The 23,109-nt window shown below is 48.8% G+C and overlaps 1 protein-coding gene across 8 annotated transcripts in view; it reads left to right on the forward strand.

Moving 5' to 3' along the window:
• The window catches only part of LOC147703579 (transmembrane protease serine 9-like), a 913,140-nt gene that overhangs the window by 546,239 nt on the left and 343,792 nt on the right, over nucleotides 1-23,109 (forward strand). For all 8 annotated transcript variants that reach the window (XM_086931927.1, XM_086931929.1, XM_086931933.1 and 5 more), the window contains one exon: nucleotides 9,801-9,963. In XM_086931927.1, coding sequence (XP_086788053.1) covers nucleotides 9,801-9,963 — 163 coding nt within the window. The remainder of the gene's footprint in view (nucleotides 1-9,800; nucleotides 9,964-23,109) is intronic.

Consider the following 23,109-nt stretch of genomic DNA (forward strand, 5'->3'; position numbering starts at 1 on the left):
TTTGAATGTGAGGAAGGAATCTGCAGTCGGAGTATCCATCAGAAAGAGTGTCAACGTTAATTTGTTCTTTCAGCGCACCGCTGATGGTTCATTGTCCTAGGTTGTAATGTGTCTGTTTGATTTTCTCTTAGAAGCATGCATTGCTCGCCATTCAAAGATGTTTTGAGATGGCTTATAGGATGTTTTTATTTGATTGTGGTTAGATTTTCATGCTAAATTCTTTTACATAGAAATTGACATTAGTGATGTGTTCGATAATAATTTCTGGGGCCTGGCTGAGGTGGCCCCCTAGAACCTATTGACTAATTCGTTGGGAACTTTTTCCGAAACTTCTTTGGACATTTTTAGATGGTGTGATATGGGTTCACATGTTTTATATTCAAAGGGTAGAGGGCATGATAGGGTATGATAGGCCAAATTTGGTTCAGTATAGTGTTTTTCTGGCTTTGTGGGAGGTGAGTAGCAGCCGGTAAATGAAAGTTGAATTTCTACAAGTGACTATATATGTTGAAGGGACTCTTCATGCTTTTTTCCCCTTTTAATATTGAAGTTGCCATGTACGTAGTTTACTGTGGAGAACGTTTGTCTCTCCATGAAGTATTAAGTGAAGTGATTTGGGTAATCTACTCTGTTTTCTAGGTAAATGGTAGATTATTTTGAAGTATGTTCTTTTGGGTGGCAAGGTTCTGAGGCTGATTTTAAAGCATTTGAAGAAAATTCGAGTTTGTGAACTTTATGTTTTACCTCATATAAGATTTCTGTGGTATTGCTATGTTACCTCCAATTGGTTGTTTTTCTGTCAAATATGATGATGAAAAGTCTCCTGGTTTTGCTGGTTGATGATGCGCTGTGAAAAGTCAATTAAACTAGTTTGAGATATTCATACAATATCAAGGTTGTGAATGAGTAGCAGATCAGCAATGTCAGTAAATTAGTCATTTACAGATCCGGTGCTGTGGATCAAGCATTTGATTTAGAATTGTGGCAAGTTTTACTGGATACATGGGGGGCGCTAGAGGGCGCACTGCGGAATGGCCGCACTGTCGTGAGGCTCCCGCTGCCCGGAGCTATTATCCGCCTAGGAATCCTGATTACCATCGCTGCGCCCTGAACTGACCCCACGGTTCGGTTGGGATATCGGCTGTCCACCCACGGTCCAAATCCTGAGCCATTCGGAGGTTGCTGGCCGAAGCTACGAGGGCCCCAAGTTTCTCCGACTCGCGCTCTGGAAGTCTGATGCCCTCTTGCCCGGCGTCACTGTTCATGCCAGTCCGGGGCCCTGCACGTGGGGTGTAGGCCTAGCTCCGCCCTTCGCCGCCAGGTTCGGTTGCTGGCCGGGCGAGACGCTTGGCTCTCTCCTGTTGTCGGACTTATCTCTCGGCTCTCCCATCTGCCTGCCCAGATACCATCGCCCACGGAGGTACAACGGATTTAATACTTGGATTTTGAGGGTTTGCCCCCCTTGGGCTGGGAACGGCGACGGCCTTTACTCATCGGTGGGAGTGGCGGGGCGTGCTGGCCTGCTCGTGCCCCCACGATTCGAGCTGCTTACTGCTTGGCCGGGTCCCTTGGCTGACCTGTATCCTGATTCCCATTTGCCTCGTTTCCCTTCTGTACCACCGTTATGGGGAAGCCGGACACTAACAGTCCAAACTGTCCTTTGACTCTGGAGGGGCCAGGCGTGGGACGCGTTCGCTCCAGGAAGCTGGGGCTTCGCGGTCCCCCCCCCCGAATGTCGCTGAGAGTGCCCCGCACCCACCTCCGCCGGACTTCGCCCAAATGATGCAGGAGATGAGGCAGGGGTTCGCCACTATAGTGGACAAAGTGGACAAGATATCGTCGCGCATGGATGCGGTCGTTCAGAAATTGGACGTGCATGAGGAGCGCTTGACGGCGGCAGAACAGCGCATTTCGGACCATGATGACACGGCGGTCACCCATACCACCCAGCTGGCGAGAATGGACAACATCTTGCGTGTTATTGCCGCCAAGAACGAGGAGTTGGAGGCGAGGAGTAGGCGCAACAACGTGCGCATAGTAGGTGTGCCGGAGTCCACGAATGTGGGCAAAATGGAGACTTATGTGGAGAGGCTGCTGGTGGGCACCATTGGGACGGAAGTTTTCTCGTCCCAGTTCATCGTCGAGAGAGCGCATCGGACGCTGGGACCTCGTCCGGCCTCTGGGGCTGCACCGCGTCCCATCATTGCGCGCCTCTTGAACTATCATGATCGAGATGCTGCTCTTCAGGCTGCCCGCACTAACAGAGCTCTCTCCTTCGAAGGGGTGTCTTTCACCATGTACCCCGACTTCACACCGATGGTGCAGGACCAGCGTCGGAAGTTCTTGGGGGTGAAAAGGAAGCTTCGGGACCTTCAAGTGGACTACGCCTTGCTTTATCCGGCTAAACTTAGAGTGACGCATCAGTCTAAACAACATTTTTTCACCAACCCACAACACGCTGAGGACTTTGCGAAGCGCCTCCAGCGCGAGCGCGCTGCTGCGGATCGTGGTGACGATCGGGATCCGGAGGGTGAACAATCGGCTGCTGAGGAGGAGGTCGCCTGATTCTGGAGACTTTGGACTTTGTCTATATCTTTTTTCCGGTTTTTGTAGTATTGTGGACGTGTAACTTTTGTATTGAGACCTGTTGGCTGCCTTCTCAGTATTTGCGGCCTAGCTGTTGTCCGTTCTTGATTTTTTTTTTGTTTTGTGCTATGCGTGGGTTGTGCCTGTATTACGATGAGTGAGTGCGTTTCTTTTTGTTGTTTACGTGGGGTTGGGATGGCACCGCAGGATGGTGTTATGGGATGTCGCGCTCTGGGCACCCACCCCCCCGCGCTGCGCCTGGGGCCGCCTGATACTCGTTGGCGCGGACACTGGCGAGGCGTGAGGGAGTGGCGTCGTGCACCTCTGGAAGGTTCCCCGGAGGGTGTGCCCCATGTTTACCTTTTGTTTGGATTCTAGTCCTATGTTGGTTGACTGGATGTGTGTTGAGGGATGGGGGGGGGGGGTATGTGGCCTGATAGTTGGGGTGGTGTCAGGTGGATGGATGGGGGGGGGTTGTTGCTGTCCATGTCTGTTTGCCTGGGACTTTTGGTTCGCTTTGGTAGCTGCTACTGTTGTTTGAGTGCACGGAAATGTCGTTGCGCCCGCTATCCGGGCTGTTCCACTTTCCTATCTTACGGGACGGGTTCTGGGTTCCGTGCTCTCGTCCATTTTGGGCCCGGGTGCGCTGGCCGCCATTTTAGGCTGCCACGTGCCGGGGCGCATTCTGTGTGCGCAGCACGTGTGCGAGATGTGGGCCGCGTGGAATGGCCTGGCGGCGTGTGGCGCGTAGTCTGTCCTGAGTGCTTGCTGCATGGATGGGTCGGTTGGGGGGGAGTTGTTGTGTTCTTGTTTGGTTGTTTTGGAGATGACTGGGAAATGTATGGAGTGGATGTGGAGGTCGGCCCGTGCCCTGGGGCGTGGACCTATCGTTGGCTGTTGCTGGTAGTTGGATGCCCTGTATTTGGTTATAGGGTCCTGTGGGGCCCTTTCGTTGTGTGATGTCAACTGCTGTTATAGATCAGATCTCAATTTTGGCCTGGAATGTACGGGGCCTTAATGATGCCAGGAAGTGTCACAATGTGATACAGTATTTGGACAGGCATGCTATTCATGTTGCTTTTCTCCAGGAGACGCATCTGCGCCCCGCTCCCTCCCCCACTTTCGGCGGAAGGTGGGCTGCGGCCAGGGGGTTTGCTTCATACTCTTCTTATGCTCGTGGGGTTGTCACCCTTGTTAAGAGGTCGCTTGCATTTCAGGAACTTGGATCTATGGGGGACACTGAGGGGCGCTATGTGCTGCTGTGGGGACGGCTTGGGCAGAACACTATACTGTTTGTTAATTGCTATGCTCCCAATGTTGATACGCCAATCTTTTTTGTCACTCTGTGGGGTCATGTTCTCGCTGTGGATGCTACTCACATTGTGTGGGGGGGTGACTTCAATTTTGCATTTCAGGCCCAGTTGGACAGATCTGAGGGTAGCCCTCAGTACAATGTACAGGCTAGGGATGTGCTGCGGGGGATAGTGGAGGAGGCTGGGATGGTTGACAGCTGGAGGTACACCCACCCTGCCACTAGGGAGGGCACCCATTACACCACACATGCTCGTTCATGGGCAAGACTGGACTATGTATTTCTCTCTAGAGGGTTGGTGGCGGGCCTGAGGGGGGCCACACATTTAGCTAGGACGTATTCAGACCACTGCCCGGTGAAGGTTGATTTGTCCGTCCCCGGGTTGCACAGGCCGCGCCCGCCTTGGCGTTTGTTTCCGAGTGCCTTGCTCGACCCGGTGTTCAAGGAGGAACTCGGTGTGGAGGTGGAGGCGTTCTTCCCTAGAAACAAGGGCTCTGTGGAGAGCATTGAGGTCATTTGGGAGGCATTCAAGGTCACGATCCGGGGTGTCACTATTTCTAAAAGTTGTGGTGTACTCCGTCTGATTGTTCGGACCCTCGAGAGGTTGGAGGCTGACTTGCGAGACTTGGAGCGCAGTATGCAGGTGACTTCGGACCCCGATCTTTTGGCACAATTCCGCACTAAGCTCTCCGAGTATGAGGAGGAGGCTGCTCGTGAGGCTAAGCACAGGGGGAAATACTGCGTAGGGGAGCGGCCCGGTAAGGTCCTCGCTGCTCTTACTAGACATCCTAGGCATGGGTCGGACGTGTTGGAATTGGTGTCTCCGGATGGCACTCGCTGTCGAGACACTTCGGAGATTCAGCGTACTTTTATTGAACACTATGCACACCTTTACACGACACAGCAGACGGGTGAGACTCGATACGGCGGATTCCTCGATGAGTTGGCGCTTTGTTGGCTATCGGATGGTCATCGGGAGTTCTTAGGCAGGCCCCTGGAGGTGGAGGAGGTCAGGAACGCCATCATGTCTCTTTCTAATGGGAAGGCCGCCGGGCTGGATGGCCTTCCTGCTGAATTTTATAAGTGTTATATTGACATCATGGCCCCTGTGCTCCGTGAGGTGTTCGAGGAGTCTCTGGAGGAGGGACGCCTACCGGGCTCCATGCGGGAGGTCGCCATCACGTCGCTGCTCAAGCCGGGTAAGGATCCACTGGATGTGGGCTCCTACAGGCCCCTCTCGTTGCTCAACTGCGATGTTAAAATTCTCGCGAAGGTCTTGGCGGTGAGATTAGCCGAACTCATGCCCGTTATCGTGTTGCCGGATCAGTCGGGATTTGTGCCCGGTCGCGCCACCTCTCACAATCTTCGCACTTTGTTTTCGCTTGTGTCGACCATCGATCCCACTGTCCCGGTTGCCGCTATCTTTCTCGATGCCACTAAGGCGTTTGATTCTGTCGAGTGGGGCTACCTTATTGATGTTCTTTGTCGGATGGGGTTCCCCAGGATTTTCATCTCTTGGGTTAAGCTTTTATATACTGATCCGATGGCGAGGGTAGTAGTGAATGGGGTGCTGTCCCCCTCGTTCCCTCTCACGAGAGGGACCCGACAGGGCTGCCCCCTCTCGCCCCTCTTGTTTGCTATCGCCATTGAGCCGCTAGCCTGCAGGATACGTCAGTTTCATCAGCAGAGCGCCTTTAATTGTCTTCAGCGGCAGGTCGGCATTTCTTTATACGCCGATGACGTCACACTCTATGTCAAGGACCCTGAGCACAACCTTAACTCGCTCCTGCGGGAGCTGGTCGCTTTTGGAGGTGTATCCGGGGTTCATATCAACTGGCGGAAATCTCAATTTTTCCCCCTCACGGCTGCGATGGCCAGGTTTCCCCTTGACTACCCTTTGGAATGGTGTGACTCGGAGTTGCGGTATCTCGGTATTGTTGTGTCCTTGGATAGGGGAGACGCGGTTCGGCTCAACTATGGTGTGGCCATTACTAAACTGGCGGATGATGTCACCAGATGGATGTCTTTACCCCTCTCCATGGCCGGCAGGGCGTCTCTTATCAAGATGGTGGTTCTGCCCCGCTTTCTTTATCTTTTTCAAAACCTCAAATATCATCCTGGTGCTTATTTCTTTCGTAGACTTCGCTCTGAGCTTCTGCGATTGTTCTGGGGGGGCAAGCAGCCGTGGGTGGCCTGGGCTACCCTTACGTTGCCTTACGCTGATGGCGGTTTCGACGTCCCTGATTTTGAACTCTATTATTTCAGCGCTCAGGCGCATTATGCCTATCATTGGATGCGCCCCACGCCATTCTTGCCCCAGATTGCTGCTGAGCATTGGGTCGCCCACCCGCTCCCACTGGAGGGGATGGTTTTGGGCAGGGTGTCAGATGTGGAAACGCCCCGCACGACGGTGACATGCACGGTGGATGCTTGGAAGCGGATGGCTCATTTGCTAGACGTTTCCTTTCTCTACTCGCCGGCCTTGCCTCTGGCTTATCATCCGGATCTGTCGCTGTTGTTGGAGACGGGGTTTCAGAGAATGTGCAAGCGGCTAGGTATCCTCACGTGGGGCGACTTGTTTCATGAAGGGGCCTTCCGTACGCAGGCTCATTTCTTCGGTTCGGCTGCTTGCTCCCCTCTAGACCTGTTCTACTTTGTCCGCCTGCGGCAGGGCATGCGTGCTCTGCTACCGGACTACCCTTCGGAGCCTGGGGTAACCCTCCCCCTCCATGTGCTGCTGGTCTCAGATGGTCGACACCTGGTGTCGAAGTTATACGGGGCTATTCGCCGACAGCGATCGGTCCCGACCAATCGGGTGCGCGAGCAGTGGGTTGCCGAATTGGGTGCTCCTATTACAGACGAGCAGTGGAAATACTGTTGCGGGCTCACGGCCAATGTCTCTTCTAGTTGTCGCCTTAAAATTATCCATTATAAGTTTGTTCAGAGGTACTACTATACCCCGGCGAGGAAACTGCGGTTTCATTTGGCGGAGGATGATAGGTGTGCTAGGTGTCGAGCGGAAGGCGCTGATTTTTTGCATTTGGCTTGGAGCTGTGCGGGGGTTTTGGAATATTGGACTCAGGTTCATGAAGCCCTGCAGGTTATGGCGGAGGATGGGGTGGCGTTTGACCCCTTGGTGATGTTACTTGGCTTTTCTAAGGACGTACCTGCCTCTCACCGTAGATTTGTTGACGTGGCCTTGTTGTTGGCTAAGCGTAGGGTTGCTTGTTGCTGGGGTCGTGGTAGGGTGCCGCGCTTTCAAGACTGGGTGACTGACCTCATTTACTGTCAGGATCAGTACAACATTTATTCTGACTTGATGCCTGTTCGATGCAGACCAAAGGATTTTTGGAGTCCGCTCCAGGTGTACCTCCTGACCAGGGCGGTGCGGGACTCTGATTCTGAACTTGAGGACCGTGAGGGGATAGGCTGATGACGACGTGATGGGCTGGGATTTTACACGACACCTGCTGTTCTTTCGATATCGGGGGGGGGGCTGACTGTTTCCTTTTCCTGTGAGCTATAGGGGGGTGGGAGTCTCCCCTCGGACAGGTAGTTTATCGGGAATCCAGATTGTATCCCTATACGGCACCCTTCTATCCAGTGATCCTCATACTTGTGTCCCCTCTGGCTCATGTGTTCTCCGCTAATGTACTGTATTCATATTGCATTGTCTTATTGGCTCGCCTGCCCATGCTGGATCATTGTATTTTACTGTCTTTTGCACATTTCGATGGTGCTCCTTGTATTGACTGATGCCCTGCCCTGTACTTCCTTGTGTCTCCTTCCTTATTTATTTTTTGTACGCTTTCTAGGCACTGACGTACCACTGTAATGGCCGAATGTGACTGTATGTTTTGAATGTACACTCCCCTTGTACCTGCTTGTCTCCAAATAAAGGTTTAAAAAAAAAAAAAAAAAAAAAAGTTTTACTGGATACATAGACGGTGAATTAGATCCTGTTAGGTGGTCCTCCATTAGTCTGTGGCAACACTAACTTCTTCTAACCTGGGAATTTAGAGGTCCCCTCCAAAATTGGTGGGTATCACCGTGTAACATTTGACAAATATTTATTGCTGATCAGCCTGCCATTTCATAGTGGATGTTTTTTTTGTATCACAGAAAAAAACAAGTAAAGGCTACATTTCTAATATAAAATCATATTATCACCCATACAATATTGTGCATAATATGACACCGGGGGGGCTTACAGTAAGGCCTTGTCCTTAGCTACCACACGTATCAATATTAGTCGACCTAAACCCCTACGCCTACCATATACTAGTTTCAACATCAAACCAATTTTCACACATAGAATATCACTTAACTTTTTTTGATGGTGAGATTTAAGTTTGCTTATTACACAGACGGAAGGGGGTCTAGGCAAATTCTCTCTACTCCGGCCTCCCCAATTACATAACTGTAACACACAGGGAGGAGTTGCGAATAATATTTTGAAGGTGGTACGTGCTCAGTGAAAAAATACTGCCCTCACTCACAAAATTGTGACAGGCTTCATCATTGGGTTTGCTTCAATACACCACCGCAGACCGAAGCCTGGGGTGGAGCAAAGGGAGGGGAAGACAATACAAACAGAAAAGGTATAACATCCAAATATATTTCTGGGATTACCGAAAGAGAAGTGCAGTGAAGGTTAAAACTAGTACGGTGGTGTCTCTGCTGAACAATTTATTCCTGGACCCACCGGCTAGGTCTAAAAACGCGAAGGATGGGGTGACAGGAAAGAATTAGGAGTTCCTTCACCCCTCCTTACTGCCAAAATGTTGACGTTTCTGCCATATTTCAAGTGTCCACAGTGTTGGTACTCTGCGAGACAATTGTTCAGTTACCGCCGTGAAGGTAACTGGGCTATTGCCTGGCAGAGCACCACCCTTGACAAAAGTTTGACTACAGGGGGGCTCTCCCATTTACTTGCCAGTTTTAGCATGATCACAAATAAACTCGATTAACCGATGTGAGTTACTGAGGGTGACCCTCCCTCTAGAAACCACAGGTTCCAGGGATACCTAAATGTAGGTACAGAGGGTAATACGTTATTGGGATCAGAAATACCCTGAGGAATGCAGGTGTGACCCAAAACTGGGAGTGTCCTGCTTTGCCCTGGAACTTGTAGAATAGCAAGGGGTATTTGGTGGTGTTGCCCATGGACTTAGCATGTTTTTCATGTCACCTTTCCTGACAAGAGGTGGGTGTGTTTATTTATCCCCCTAGCATGCTCGAAGGTAGAGATCTAGGTTTGCTACCGCCTCCTATAAATGGGGTTGTTTAATTGCTGCAACCTTGATCGGGGGGGGGACAAGGGGTTTGTACGCTCCTTTGCCAAGGAAAGTGTGGACTTTGGAATAACTAGTGGAAGGGGTGATCTTTACTCTCGAATATCCCACCCACCTCTAAGCAAGAGAGGTAGCTATTTGTTTCTCCACATTGCTGAATGGGAAAGGGTTGTTTGCTGGCCCCACCTTCATCATGAGCATTCTAAGTTTGGATTGCCCTGCCTTGCCCTAGGATTGGGCAGACCTTTGTAACACTGCTTTGGGCAAGGGTTGTGACATTTATTACCCGCTGCGTTTTAGGAAGGAGGGTTGTTTGTCTGCTCCTTCTTGTACTTTCAGGATCAAGTAAGAGCTTTGATAGTCAGCATCAACCAGTCTGCATTGCACATCAGTGTTTAGGTGTAGCTTGTGTTTGTTCCCACTAAAGGAGCCCAAAAGGACATCTAATACTGTGTGTCAGTAATTCTGTATGGAGTTAGACCATCTTTCCAGGTAAAGAGTTTTGACCTATTTTTGTCACTTTTTGTACCAGTGCTTTATAGCAAGGTACAATTTGCATCGATGTCCTTCTTAAATGCATGCACACATTGTTATGTTCTTTTTTCTAGTGTGTGGACATCCTACAGTTTCAAATCGAATTGTCGGAGGTGAAGATGCCCAGGAAGGGGCATGGCCCTGGCAGATCAGCTTAGAGGAAAATGGTAATCATATCTGTGGAGGGTCTCTCATAACCAACCAGTGGGTGGTCTCTGCGGCTCACTGCTTTTCTAGGTAAGTCTTTTCACTCTGGCAGTGTAATCATTCATTAGGTAATTGCACCATTAGGAGTCATTGGTGCAGTATTCCTATATATCATTCCACTCCACCTGAACATTAATGGCCCAGTGTTTTCACACACGTTTCTCCTGGACTGTGGGAACCCCAGACATGATTATACTGGCCAGCTAAAACCGCTGGTAAAAATGCTTTGGGCTTTGGCTGCACAGCAGCCAGGCGTCATTTCCCTGCCCCACCTGCCCTCCTTTTCAGGGAAGGAGATTACACCACACACTGGCTTTATCCACAACTGCCTCACAGAGAAGACCCCGCTCCCATTTACCAACTGCTCAGAGCGGGTGGTAAATGTGAGTGTTAAACCCTATTTAATTGGGAATGAAGTGCAGTTTAGTATTGCTGATTCCATGGAGTTACACTCATAATTGCACAATATTGGCGGGGTTTTACCACACAGTACTGGTAATTATAGGTGCGAGGTTTGCATCCCACCAGTATCATGCAACTCATAATGAAGTCTTCATATATTGTTATCAGAAGTTAAATTGAGGTTTCTTCATCATCAGGTTTTCACAAAAATCCATGAATTAAAGCAACAGTGGTTACTCATTTCGTACATAAAATCATAAAATAATAGCCTTTAAAAAATGCGAATTTAAAACATTTTCAAATTTTTCCTAAGTTTAAAAAAATGTATTCATGATTTTAAACCACCTGAGAATATACTGACTAAGTGCAATTGAGAGGGGCATGTTCCACCTACTATTTCTGCTGTATTGTGCAGTGTGTCCTACTCTCTCTATTAGTTATTAATCATACTACACTCTGTAAGCTATATCATTTCAAGGGGGAACAAAATTAGTTACTATGGTATAGCCTTTCCGGAAACTTGTGGCCCCTTTTCTTTTTAGGTCGAGCATTCGAGACCTCTTGTATACTTTAGTATATCTCTTGCTTACTTGAATATGTGGACACGAGTCGGACGCGCGCTTTTTCAGTGTCAGATTTGTCCTTGTGAGCGCGCGTTTGCTGCTGGCTGTTTGCTGTGAATGTGTGCGAGCGCTTTCGCTTTCGGTTATGTCCTTTCCCTCACCCGTAGCTGTTAAAACACTCTGCCCCTGGCCCACATCAACCACATCGTTTTAGTAATTGCTGATGTTGCTCCAGACGTACTTCAAAGACCCTCTTCTGTATTTGGGCATTCTTCCCCGTGGTTACCGACTCTTGTTTTAATCTTGTGTGTGCATGCTTCCTGGATTGTCTAGTTAATTCTGACGTCCAAAGAAGTGGGAACGGGGACTTTCAATATTACCGGGTTAAAATATTGTGTTTTGAGTCCTAAGGCATGACGTTTCAGAGTTGGAATCGGTTAACAGAGTTATCGCTCAATTTTAAGGTTTGAAATATTAGTCATACATGTGGTTGATTGGATGTTTAGAATTGGTGTGTAGAGTGTTAATGTCATTTGCTGGTCTGCAGGGTGGGCTTCGTGCTTTTGCCCCACACACCAGCGTTCCACACCCCCATGCTGCCTGCACCTATCGCCCCTCATTTAATGCCTGCCGGCTCCTGCCCACGCTGCTGCCACCATGCGACATCTGTCGCTCACGTGCCAACCCGTGCCTCCTGGCCCAGGTCGGCACAGGTGACTAGAAGTACATTTTCACTTTCATATTCCTGCTCTAATTTTGTGGCAGGGGACTAGTGTCGCTGGATCACCTTCCTGTGAGGTGGAAAGTGGCGCCTTTCAGTCTGGCTGCTGAAATGTGAAGAGGAGAGCAGGGGTCGTGTGTTTAGAAACGCACACAGCACATAAGTCCAAGTGGGCTTGTCCACTAGCAGTCTTTCTCCCTTTCATTACAGCTACTGTATTTTTTTAATGCACAACGGTATTTACATTTTAAATCTACATTCACGTGTTGCTTATGTTCCTGGGTTTTATTTTCACCGTTTGTTGAATTGTGTACTAGAGATAGCAACTACACTCCATCCTGCCTGCCTTTCCAATGCACCACCACATGACTCAGGGACACCACCACATCACTCAGGGACACCACCACATCACTCAGGGACACCATTACATCACTCAGGGACACCATCACATCACTCAGGGACACCACCACATCACTCAGGGACACCACCACATCACTCAGGGACACCACCACATCACTCAGGGACACCACCACATCACTCAGGGACACCACCACATCACTCGGGGACACCACCAAATCACTCGGGGAAACCACCACATCACTTAGGGACACCACCACATCACCCAGGGGCACCACCACATCACTCAGGGACACTACCACATCACTCTGGGACACCACCACATCACTCAGGGACTCCACCACATCACTCAGGAACACCACCACATCACTCAGGAACACCAGCACATCACTCAGGAACACCACCACATCACTCAGGAACACCACCACATCACTCTGGGGGCACCACCACATCACTCTGGGGCCCCACCACATCACTCTGGGGCACCACCACATCACTCTGGGGCACCACCACATTACTCAGGGACACTATCACATCACTCAGGAACCCCGCCACATCACTCGGGAACACCACCACATCACTAAGGAACACCACCACATCACTCATGGACACCACCACATCACTCAAGGGCACCACCACATCAATCAGGGGCACCACCACATCACTCATGGACACCACCACATCACTCAAGGGCACCACCACCTCAATCAGGGGCACCACCATATCACTCAGGGACACCACCACATCACTCAGGGACAACACCACATCACCCGGGGACACCACCGCATCACTCAGGGACACCACCACATCACTCAGGGACACCACCACATCACTCAGGAACACCACCACATCACTCAGGGGCACCACCACATCACTCAGGGACACCACCACATCACTCGTTATTTACCTGAATTAGGTGAAGGGAGATTACATCATACAAGGAATTTAAAGTACAATGTGCTATTTGTAAACTCGTCTCATAACTTTACAGTTACTGAGCTCTTATTTTTCACTTTGTTCTAGTACTCCTATGTAAATAAGCTAGCACGACTCTTATTTTGATTATCTCTCCTTCTGAACAATCATTGCTCAATTGATACAATGATAATATGGTATGGAGCAAAAGACCCTTACTATGCACATTTAGCTAGCTTACCCACTACAATACCAACAAACTTTAAAATTGTTCCAGTAAATCATACATCTTCACCAAGCAAACCTGCTATTTCTGCTTAATGGCATGTACGAACAGCATATTGATTGAAGTTCGGATTTAGCAGGCTTTTACATTCAGCTATTAAAGCTGGGCTGCTAAAAACTATGTGACAAATGTCTTCTCTACCGTAATTACAGAGGCGACATGCTGTTGTCTTACTCAGTCTTTTCCACGCTGGAAGGTGACTACGAAATTGGAGATAGGCAAGTCAGAGTCTTAGGAGCTTTAGCTTCCTTTCAGACCCCCCAGTTAATTCTGGGGTTTTAATTTACCATAAGTTACAATTACGATCCATGCGTGAGACATTTTCCCTAGCACCTCTCTGACCAGTAGTGAGATACTTTGTTACTACTCCCATTAATCACTCTGTTAAATGCAGATTGTGAAAGGGATAGGGCTCATAATTTTTCTGCATTAAAAGTAGATATGGCCAAATTAAAATATTCATGAGCAGTAAAATATTTCTGATCACTTATAGCCTTCAAACGACTGTCATAAGGTTGGAGTTAATATTGTTTCTTAGCTTATGACAACATTTCAAATATGCCCCTGAACTACTTAAATGTTGTCTTCTTAGGCCAACCTCTAGTCGGATTTGTGCTGGCAAAGCCTGCTGTGATAGATTAAATAGGCAACAGTATGCCCCTACCACGAGATTGTCTATAGTTTTAACGGATGTCGCTCTCAAAATCTCCTCACGATATGTCAAAGATGGGAAATGTTTGGCTGTCTGATGGGCTCAGACGGGCCTGCCCTTGGTCCGGGCGCAGTCCGCGCATGCGTCCCGCGTTGTGGGAGTCTGCACTAGTTCTTCAGTGCGGCTGCCCAAATTGCCTTCAGCTGTGTCCCCCAAGCGTGAGGCAGGCTGGATGGTGTAGTCCTCAGGGACCACACGGAAATGATCGGTGGCAGCGGAAATGGAACCTTCGCTGCGGGAGTCTGCGCTGGTTCTTGAGCGCGGCTGCCCAAATTGCCTTTAGCTGTGTCCCCCAAGCGTGAGGCAGGCTGGATGGTGTGGTCCTCCGGGAACACACGGAAAAGATCTGTGGCAGAGGAAAAGGAACCTTCGCTGCGGGAGTCTGCGCTGGTTCTTGAGCGCGGCGGCCCAAATTGCCTTCAGCTGTGTCCCCCAAGCGTGAAGCAGGCTGGATGGTGTAGTCCTCTGGGACCACACAGAAAAGATTGGTGGCAGCAAAAATGGAACCCGTGCTGCGGGTGTCTGCGCTGGTTCTTGAGTGCGGCTGCTCAAATTGCCTCAGCTGTGTCCCCCCAAGCGTGAGGCAGGCTGGATGGTGTAGTCCTCCAGGACCACACCGAAAAGATAGGTGGCAGTGGAAAAGGAACCCGCGCTGTGAAAGTCTTCGCTGGTTCTTGAGCGCGGGTGCCCAAATTGCCTTCAGCTGTGTCCCCCAAGCGTGAGGCAGGCTGGATGGTGTAGTCCTCCGGGACCACACAGAAAAGATTGGTGGCTGCAGAAAAGAAATATAGATTAAATAGGCAACGTTATGCCCCTACCACAAGATTGTCTATAGTGTTAACGGCCGTCGCTCTCAAAATCTCCACACCATATGTCAAAGATGGGAATTGTTTGGCTGTCATAACTTGTAGGAGGGGCTTGAGTGACAGGCCCTTTAGGCGGTGGCGATCCGCCCTCAGAAAACCTCTGCCCGCACTGAATTCTCCCCCACCACATTACCATGACGAGGGGAGCCTGGCGGGCGGAAAGACCGTCTGCTGGTGTTCCGCCCGGATCGGGCGGAAAAGCTTCTAACATGGTGGCGGTGTCTGGGAGGCACCGCCATCCATATTAGCATAATGGTGGGGACATGCCTTTCCGTGGCCGCAATGCCACCTCGGAAAGGCAGGCGGAAATCACTTGCGGGGCCCGTTGTGGGCCTCCAGGGATTCTGGGGGTGGGGAGTGCACATGGGGGGTACCATAGATTTCAATACACAACGTGGCAGGCACCATGCGGTGCCTGTCACGTTGTGCATTGAACTGCATGATGTGCATTTTTAGCATTGCGGTGGGCGGTGCTTTCAGCACTGCCCGCCGCAATGCTAAAGATGCGGGATGCGCCCGCCACTGTGGCGGGTGCATCCTGATGTCCCCCACGGGACTTCCGCCCTTATGGAGGGCGGTCCCTTTTAGCGTCGGGATGGCGGGTGGGCAAAATCTGCCAGCCATCCTAATGTGCCCCTTAGTGTCAACAAGGGTGATACATTGAATGAGTGGTTGGACCAAACCTTTATTGCCTGTGTGTTTGGGTGATCTATCTTTACTTTTTCATTTGTGATGTCAAGATCCACTGATATGTACAGCGCTAGTCCCCCTGCTGCATGCACCCATGTATTTGTTTCAATTGCCGGTTTGGTGTAGCATAAATAAGCTGGGAGATCAATTTCTCCTTGAGCCCATGTCTCTTGCAGGAGCACTATTTGAAATCTGATAAAGGATAAAAACATCCTTATCATCCCTCTTTGCAGAAAGGCCCTCAATATTCCATGCACAGACAGCAACAGTATTTTCTTGTTGGCCGGTTAGCGTGACCCAGAAAATAGAGCGCAAAGACCAGTCAGAGCTTTGGTGTGGAGGTTGATTTGCTGTACCTTCCTCAGTGCATTTCTTTTCCAAGATAACTGTGGTGACACTACACAGTGAAATTGATTGACTCCTTGCCTCTTTTAGAATTGAAGTTGCTACTTATTTTGGAGGTGTGGTTCAGCCAGCTGCAAGATGGCCACACTTTAAGTGGGCTCTGCCTGCCAAGGCAAAAATCCTCAAGAATCCTGCACCCCGCAATCCTAACTCATCTCACCCTGGGGTGTTATCCAATGTAACTCTCAGCCCCCAGTGACGTGCAGGAGACGTGTTCTGCCTCCCGATCCTCATGCCAGGTCTAAGCCCTGCCGATGGTGATGCTCAGCCTTCCTGCTACATTGCTGCTGTGGCCCCTTGTGCCTGGAGGGCTGGCCGGAAGACTGTCTGTGATCCCGGACTGCTGGTGCCGGTGAGTGACGCTGCCACTGGGGCTTCTGGTGGCGGGATTGGGGGCACGCGAGCCACACAGCCCGCTCCGGGCCTTCCCGCGGCACGGGTGCCATTTTCCTGACCCTGGCACCTTTTACAGTGGCCCTTTGTGCCCGGGCTGGTGACGGGGTGGCGTGCTCAATGCGACTCCCTGCCCGTTTGTCTCTATGCTGTCGCGCCCCTCAGCTCCCCCTGACGTTCTGCTGCAGCTGCCTAGAACCCTCTGCCTTCCATTCAGCCTCCTCCTACCTGCTATCTGCTGCACCACCTTGGCCAGCGCTCGGCTACTTGGCCTGCACTCCACTAGGCCGCTCGCATCCAGGGTCCACTTGCCACAACTGCCTACCTGACGATCCAACATATCCTGCGGTCATTCCGATCCTCCTGTTTCTATGAACTGGCTCTTGCGCCTTTCTGTGCAGGCCTCTCAACCCCTGGACATCTAGTTGCGTGCTACACCACCCACTGTCCTTCCACAGCCGCTCCTGGTGCCCTACGGCCCTCTGCATCTGAACTTTTGCGGCAAGTGCTACCTCTGTGGGGGTTCTGCGGTGGGGTTGGGGTGTGCACGCTATACCGCAGGGCCTTCCCACTCCTCACTGCTGTGGAGACATCCCTGCTACATCCCTGTCAACTGACCCACGACGCAGGCTCCACGCTGTGCGCTGCCTGCCCATGTGTCTCCCCGCTGCTTCACCCCCGCAGTTGTATCATCCTTTATGCCAACTAGACCCTGATGACTGAACCCTAGGCCACACCACACTGGGCGACATCTGGCTCCTGCATTTCCAGCCCATCGCTGTAGGCCTTACGCTGTTCATTGCTCCGCCTCCCCTGCTGTCTTCGGCTGGGGCAACTGGACTTGTTGGGCACCCACCATCCTTCGAAATTGGAAGTGGCTCGACCCCCGTGGGACTCTGCTGCGGCTGCTGTGTCGGCCTCTGTTACTCCGCCATCTTGCCAGGTTAGAGGGCACAACCTGCGCCAGGTCCTGCCAATTCCCCGCTGCACCCGCGGACCCAGCGATCATCTGCCCCTGTCCGCCTGTATTGGGGTGTTGTGAACCATTTTAGGACACTATTGTAAATTTCCCGATTCATGCCCTTATATAGGTATAAATCACTATGTCCTTATATAGGCATAAGAATCATAACCATATTTAGTCATAGCTCATGCAGTCCAAATACGGCAGGGCTACTTCCACTAGTTCTGAAAATCTACAACGATTTCTTGGAAAACTCGGCTTTAGCAGATAGGGACTTTCCCTTGCTCGGGAACTGACTTGTCCAAGAACTCATGAAGTTTTCAAAGAATCGAGAGTCTCTAATGATGTTATTATGTCCACCTTTATGTCAAACTTGGCAACTTCAAGGTATGAATATGCCCACACTTGCCTTAGCAAACACACAGTGGTTTGGAGCAGTATGACTATCTACTTGCCATACGCATCCTGCTACAGCAAGTGCCAAAGGAAGTCGACCCTCCAGCAGACACACTAAAAGAGACGCTGTCTTTTCTCCTGACGAGAAATCCGGTTCCAGTGTTTCCAGGCTACCCTTGCGGGTTGCTGTGAAATCGAGTCCTGAATCTGACCTTCTTCATTCCAAACTAAGGTACAGAGCTGATTAGACCCTAAGAGAAATCTTGGAGAAGATTCTTGGCAAAAGAATACTACATTTATGCTACACCTCACTTACTTCTTCCCTCGTACTAAGCATAGGTTAGGTACATCGGGGTAGGCGTATTTTAGAAGCACCAGTTGAGTACTTTTAGACTCTGTTATTTATGTATGTATTTATCTATGGTTTAGGAACCATACAATGCTCTTACAGTATTATTTTATCTAACTCTTTATATTGTATGCATTATATTTTATAACCAGTTTTATGATTGTAGCAGTTAATTCCTTATGCTTGAGAAAGAAGACTGTTCAATAAAACGTTTTTATTGAAAACGCCTGTCTCTCTATTTCTCTGCACCTCTGGTGAAACAAAGCATGAACAATTGACTGAGTGAAATATCTATTTATTGTTTCCACGACTCTGATGATCAGTTTTATCTTGGGAAAACAAAGTTGTGATGTTGATGCGGTTGTCAGAACTAATCCCTTCTTGTGAATTCGAGAAAGTTTCTAGTGACCTCTGAGCTAGCTGGCACTCACAATTAAGTTTAATATATTCAATAGAGACCTAGTAGACCTCAGTCCTACGTCTAATCTATAGGATATATTATTCCAATGCGCAGAGCCTATTGGGAATATAGGAACTACACTACAGGGGGTGTTATTTGCGGCTCTTTCACCATCCTTGCATTTGGCCTGGCTGCTTTTTGTTCACTATCAACCTGCAACACCTCCTGTCATCATCTTCTTTCGCCCTTGCCTCCCCTCTGTTCTCTGGCCAAGCCTCGCACCTGCTTCTGCCAGCCATGTGGAGAACTGACCCTAAGCAGCCTAAGATCGCTTTCGTCCAGCGCCTTCCGATGCACCAGGATGGTGCACTGTCTGATGGGGACGACCCCACTGCCCTCACGGAGGCGGCGCCCACACATGAAGATGAACTAAAGGCAATCATGCTGGGCGTCAAATCAATGGACACGAGATTTGAGGCCTAGCTCGATCGGTTGTCAGCCCGCCTGGACACTGTCAAGGCCCAAGTTGACTCACATGACGCCCATCTTCTGCATGTCGAAACTAGGGTCTCTGATTCTGAGGATGCCGCCACTCAAGATCGCCTAAAATTGTTACAGATGGACAAAGTACTTGACCTCATTTGGAATAAAAATGAAGACTTGGAGGTGAGCTCCCGCAGAAGCAACCTCCGCATCACAGGAGTGTCCGAATCCACCAATATTTCTTCAATGGAGGACTTTGTCAGAGAACTCTTTGGTGACATCCTCTTCTCTGTCTTCATTGTCAAGCGGGCTCACCGCTCCCTCGGCCCTCATCCTGGACCTGGCCTGCCAGCTCGCTCCATCATCACCAACATCCTGAACTTTAGAGACTGTGATGCCATTCTCCGGGCGGCCAGGGAGAAGAGCAAAATTTGCCACCAGGGTAACTCCCTTTAGTTTTATCCCGATTACACCATCGCGGTCCACCTTAGCTCGCCGTGAATTACTCCCTTCAAAGCGCATACTTCAAAAGCATGAGGTTTCCTACTCATTGGCATATCGTGCGAAACTACGTGTCAGTCAAGGTTCCAAAACGCTCATCTTTCCAGATCCTAAAGAAGCTCTGGCCTTTGCTAAGAAATTGGACAGGTCACATTGCTCTTCGCCTACTTACTCTCAGGCCACCGCAGCTGACCACCTCAGTGACAATGACTGAATTGCTGCACACTCTGGTTTGACTGCTGTTTGCATTTCATGTGGCTTAAGCGCTTGTTCTATGTTGGTTCTCCTTGTCGCTAGGGCCTCCTGGAGCCCGAAATTGGCCTCGGTGGGGGTGCCACGCGCCCCCTTCCAGTTTTTTTTAAATACGGGGTAAGGACCTAGAGATGGGGTCCCCTGGCCACAAAAAAGGAAAAAGAAGGGGGACAACACAGCTCCCTTCTGAAAAACAAAAAAAGGCCGGCATTGCGCCGGAGGCCCGCCCCCTCCCTGTAGCACTCTGCAAACGCACCCCATGGCACATTGTAAGTTGGGGAATTAATTCTCCTTGAATACTGAGGGTCCACTGGGGCCAACTAGTCCACCAGGTACTTCCAGTTGGTGCCAGGGAGCTGCATTGCAGAGAGGTGGTCCAAGGCCACGCCCCCTTTTTACACGACTCTGCAATGCAGCTCTGTGGCGCTACTGGAGGTACCTGGTTGGCTAGGTGGCCCCCAGGGACCTTCAAGATTCAAGGGGACTTAATTCCCCAACTTACAATGTGCCAGGGGGTGCATTTGCCAGTGGTGCAGGAAGGGGTGGGGCCTGATATGACAAATGTGCAAACATATAATTCACATGCTGGTATGGGTACCCACAAATGAGGAGATGTGCAATTAGCTACTGTTTCTAAACTCTATATTTTGTTCCCTTTTCAGAAATACATAGGTGTCTTTCATACCAATTATTCCCTGTTTATATGTTCCCAAATACATTTCTATATACCCGTTACTCAATAAAAATACATTGCAAAATGCTGCTGAGTTATTATCTCTGGGTTCCTCGGGTTCTTAGTGAACCTACAATTCCTATATATCCCCACAACCAGAAGGGTCTAGGGAATGTAACGGTATATTGCTTTTAAAAATCTGTCGTACTTGGAAGAAGTTACATATGAAAACGTTGGCACAAATGGCTGTTTTTTGTAACTCATTTTCTATTTTTTCTATTTTCAACTGTTAGTTTCTATAACAAAACCTTAATGGATCTACACAAATGACCCCTTGATGAATTTAGAATGTTCTACTTTCCAGAAATGTATAGATTTTCAGGATACGTCATTGCTTTTATATCCTTTTTACCATTAACTGGAAGGAGCTTGAAAGCACAAAAAATAGCAAGAATAGGCTATGTCCCAGTAAAATGCCAAAACTGTGTGAAAAATGTTGGTTTTCATACAAACGTCTGTCACTCCCTGACATCTGGGAAAATGGCACCAGAAACCATTTGTTAATACTATTTGCAGGGGAAAAAACTGACACTTTCATCTGCAGCCCTTTTTTCTCATTATTCTCCATTAAAACAAAATGTAGCCAGCTAATTTCTGGGTCCGTTCCAGGGGAATCAAAAAACCCTGGGTGTCTTTAAAATTTCAATTGTGTTGGGAGAAAAAGACGAAAATTTGGCATGGGTACCTTATGTGGTCAAAAAGTTACAGGGCCCTAAGTGTGAACAACCCCAAATAGCCACTAAAAGGCTTAGCACAGGGGGAAAAGGCCTAGTAGCGAAGGGGTTAACAAAACTCAAACCCTGAACCCCAAAAAAAGCCTACTTTCCATTTATTCTACCTGTTCTTAACTCTATTTATACCCATTCTGAACACTAAAACCCTCTGCTACCCCTTGATGCTACTATTCCCTGAACCCTAGAAGCTCCAAACTACCCTTTAACACTACCATCCCGAATCCTATCAACTCTGAACTACAACATAACGATACCCTGCCGCGAATCCTAGAAAACCTTTACTAATACCCAGCCCTCTTCTGAAATCACTGTAAATACTCCTGTATCTTAGCATGAGGCAACCCCTTGCCCCAGCTCCAAGTAGACTTACCTTTGCCATATGACACATGCAATTTTTCCATTATTGTTTTTGCCACAACTTTTTTCATTCTATTTTTCAGGAGGTTGCATTTTTGACAAACTTTTCTCAGACTACATTTTGCTCCACAATATTTTTTATTCAAAGTAGCAGGCAGGATGACAGTCTAGACTTCCTGGTCATGCTGTCAAATCTCGAGTTGCTATTCAAGGCCTTATTGATAAACATTGTTGATTCCATGGTCTTTCATGGAACTTCAAAGAACAGGGGCATGCCTGTTACTGTGGATCACCCCACTAGGCACTGGATGAGAAAGTTGGAACTTTTTGGCTGAACAATCCCCAAAATTACGAAAAATGATCATCTGTTCAGTTATACAAATTGTATTTCTCATTTGATTGATCGATTGTATATTCACATTCTTAAATCCTTGTTTTTCAATGTGTTTCATCAATTTCTCTGTTAAAGAGGACAATATCTCTTGAACAAACTGTTGAAAGCTTTGGGGACTTTGCTCATCTGTACATAAATAGTTTACCGTTGGATGTCTGACATTGCTTGACGTGTAAGTGTGTTTTAGCAAATTATATTGGATATATTGATTACCAACTAGAATAAACCTTTTAGCATTTCTATTTATTTGTGTCTTCTGATCACTTTTTGGCCCTGAGTTGCTAGCGTTTCGCTTATCAGTGACGTTTGCATGTATAGAAGCACACAGGTAGAGACTTCTTTCTTGCTTGTATTTCTGATTTCCCCTGCCATTCTCTACCTACATTAGAATTAGGGGACTCCCTCCGTTTTGAGTGGGGGTTTGGTTACCACTCCTGCACCTGTAGGTTGGCCTCATACACTGTTTTCACTGAGTTGGAGCTCCAGAAGAAATGACATCTCCATAGCAGAGGAAAACATATTGTTTTGATCCATGTAAATGACACCCTTGAGGGACAAGTATTTGATGTATTTAAGGTCTCTATATTGTGCTATACTCAAAAGCCAATGAGGTGGTGCCTTTAATATGCCACTGAAGCGCAGGATGTGTGTAATTAGGGTGGATCCCAAAGAAAAAGTCTATGTAGGCCATCCATCAGCCTATCAAGAGAGGTTACAGAATTGCTTCATTTTCAAGCTAAAATAACTTTTGTTTATTCAAACAGTCCAAAGGTTACGCGTTTGTCGAAGGAGGACTGCAAATATAAATTGAGGGCTCTCAAATATGATGTTGTGAACTGTGTGTTGTGCCTAAGAAAGAAGATGTCGAAGTTAATGCACGTGGAAGAGGCCACACTTCAAGTTAGACATGAACTTAAAGCCCAGTGTGACCAGAACAACATGGCTCAGTCGAAACTGCTCAGTTAAAAAATCCATGGGTTGAATGAATACATTAATATCAGTATTGCCAATTACTCTGGGCTGCATTCCTTTTCATTATATTGCTGAATATTGTTTGAGTTTACTCTTTAAGAACATTATTGGGCCTCTTCAAATGGTACTGCACACATCCAATGGCACCTGCAATCAAAGGGGCAGATTTGCAAGGTCTGGAGCATCTCTGCAAATCAGCAGGGATGCGACAGAAAACTTGCGACATACAAAACTACCCTTGCGCCACGACGGATGCGCAGCATTTACCAAGTGGCTTTGTCGCACCGATAGGCAGCGTGTTGTATCTGTAAACCGGTGTAAGGTTGGCGCA

Source organism: Lissotriton vulgaris, chromosome 7 (assembly GCF_964263255.1).
Source record: "Lissotriton vulgaris chromosome 7, aLisVul1.2, whole genome shotgun sequence".
Taxonomy (NCBI): Eukaryota; Metazoa; Chordata; class Amphibia; order Caudata; family Salamandridae; genus Lissotriton; species Lissotriton vulgaris.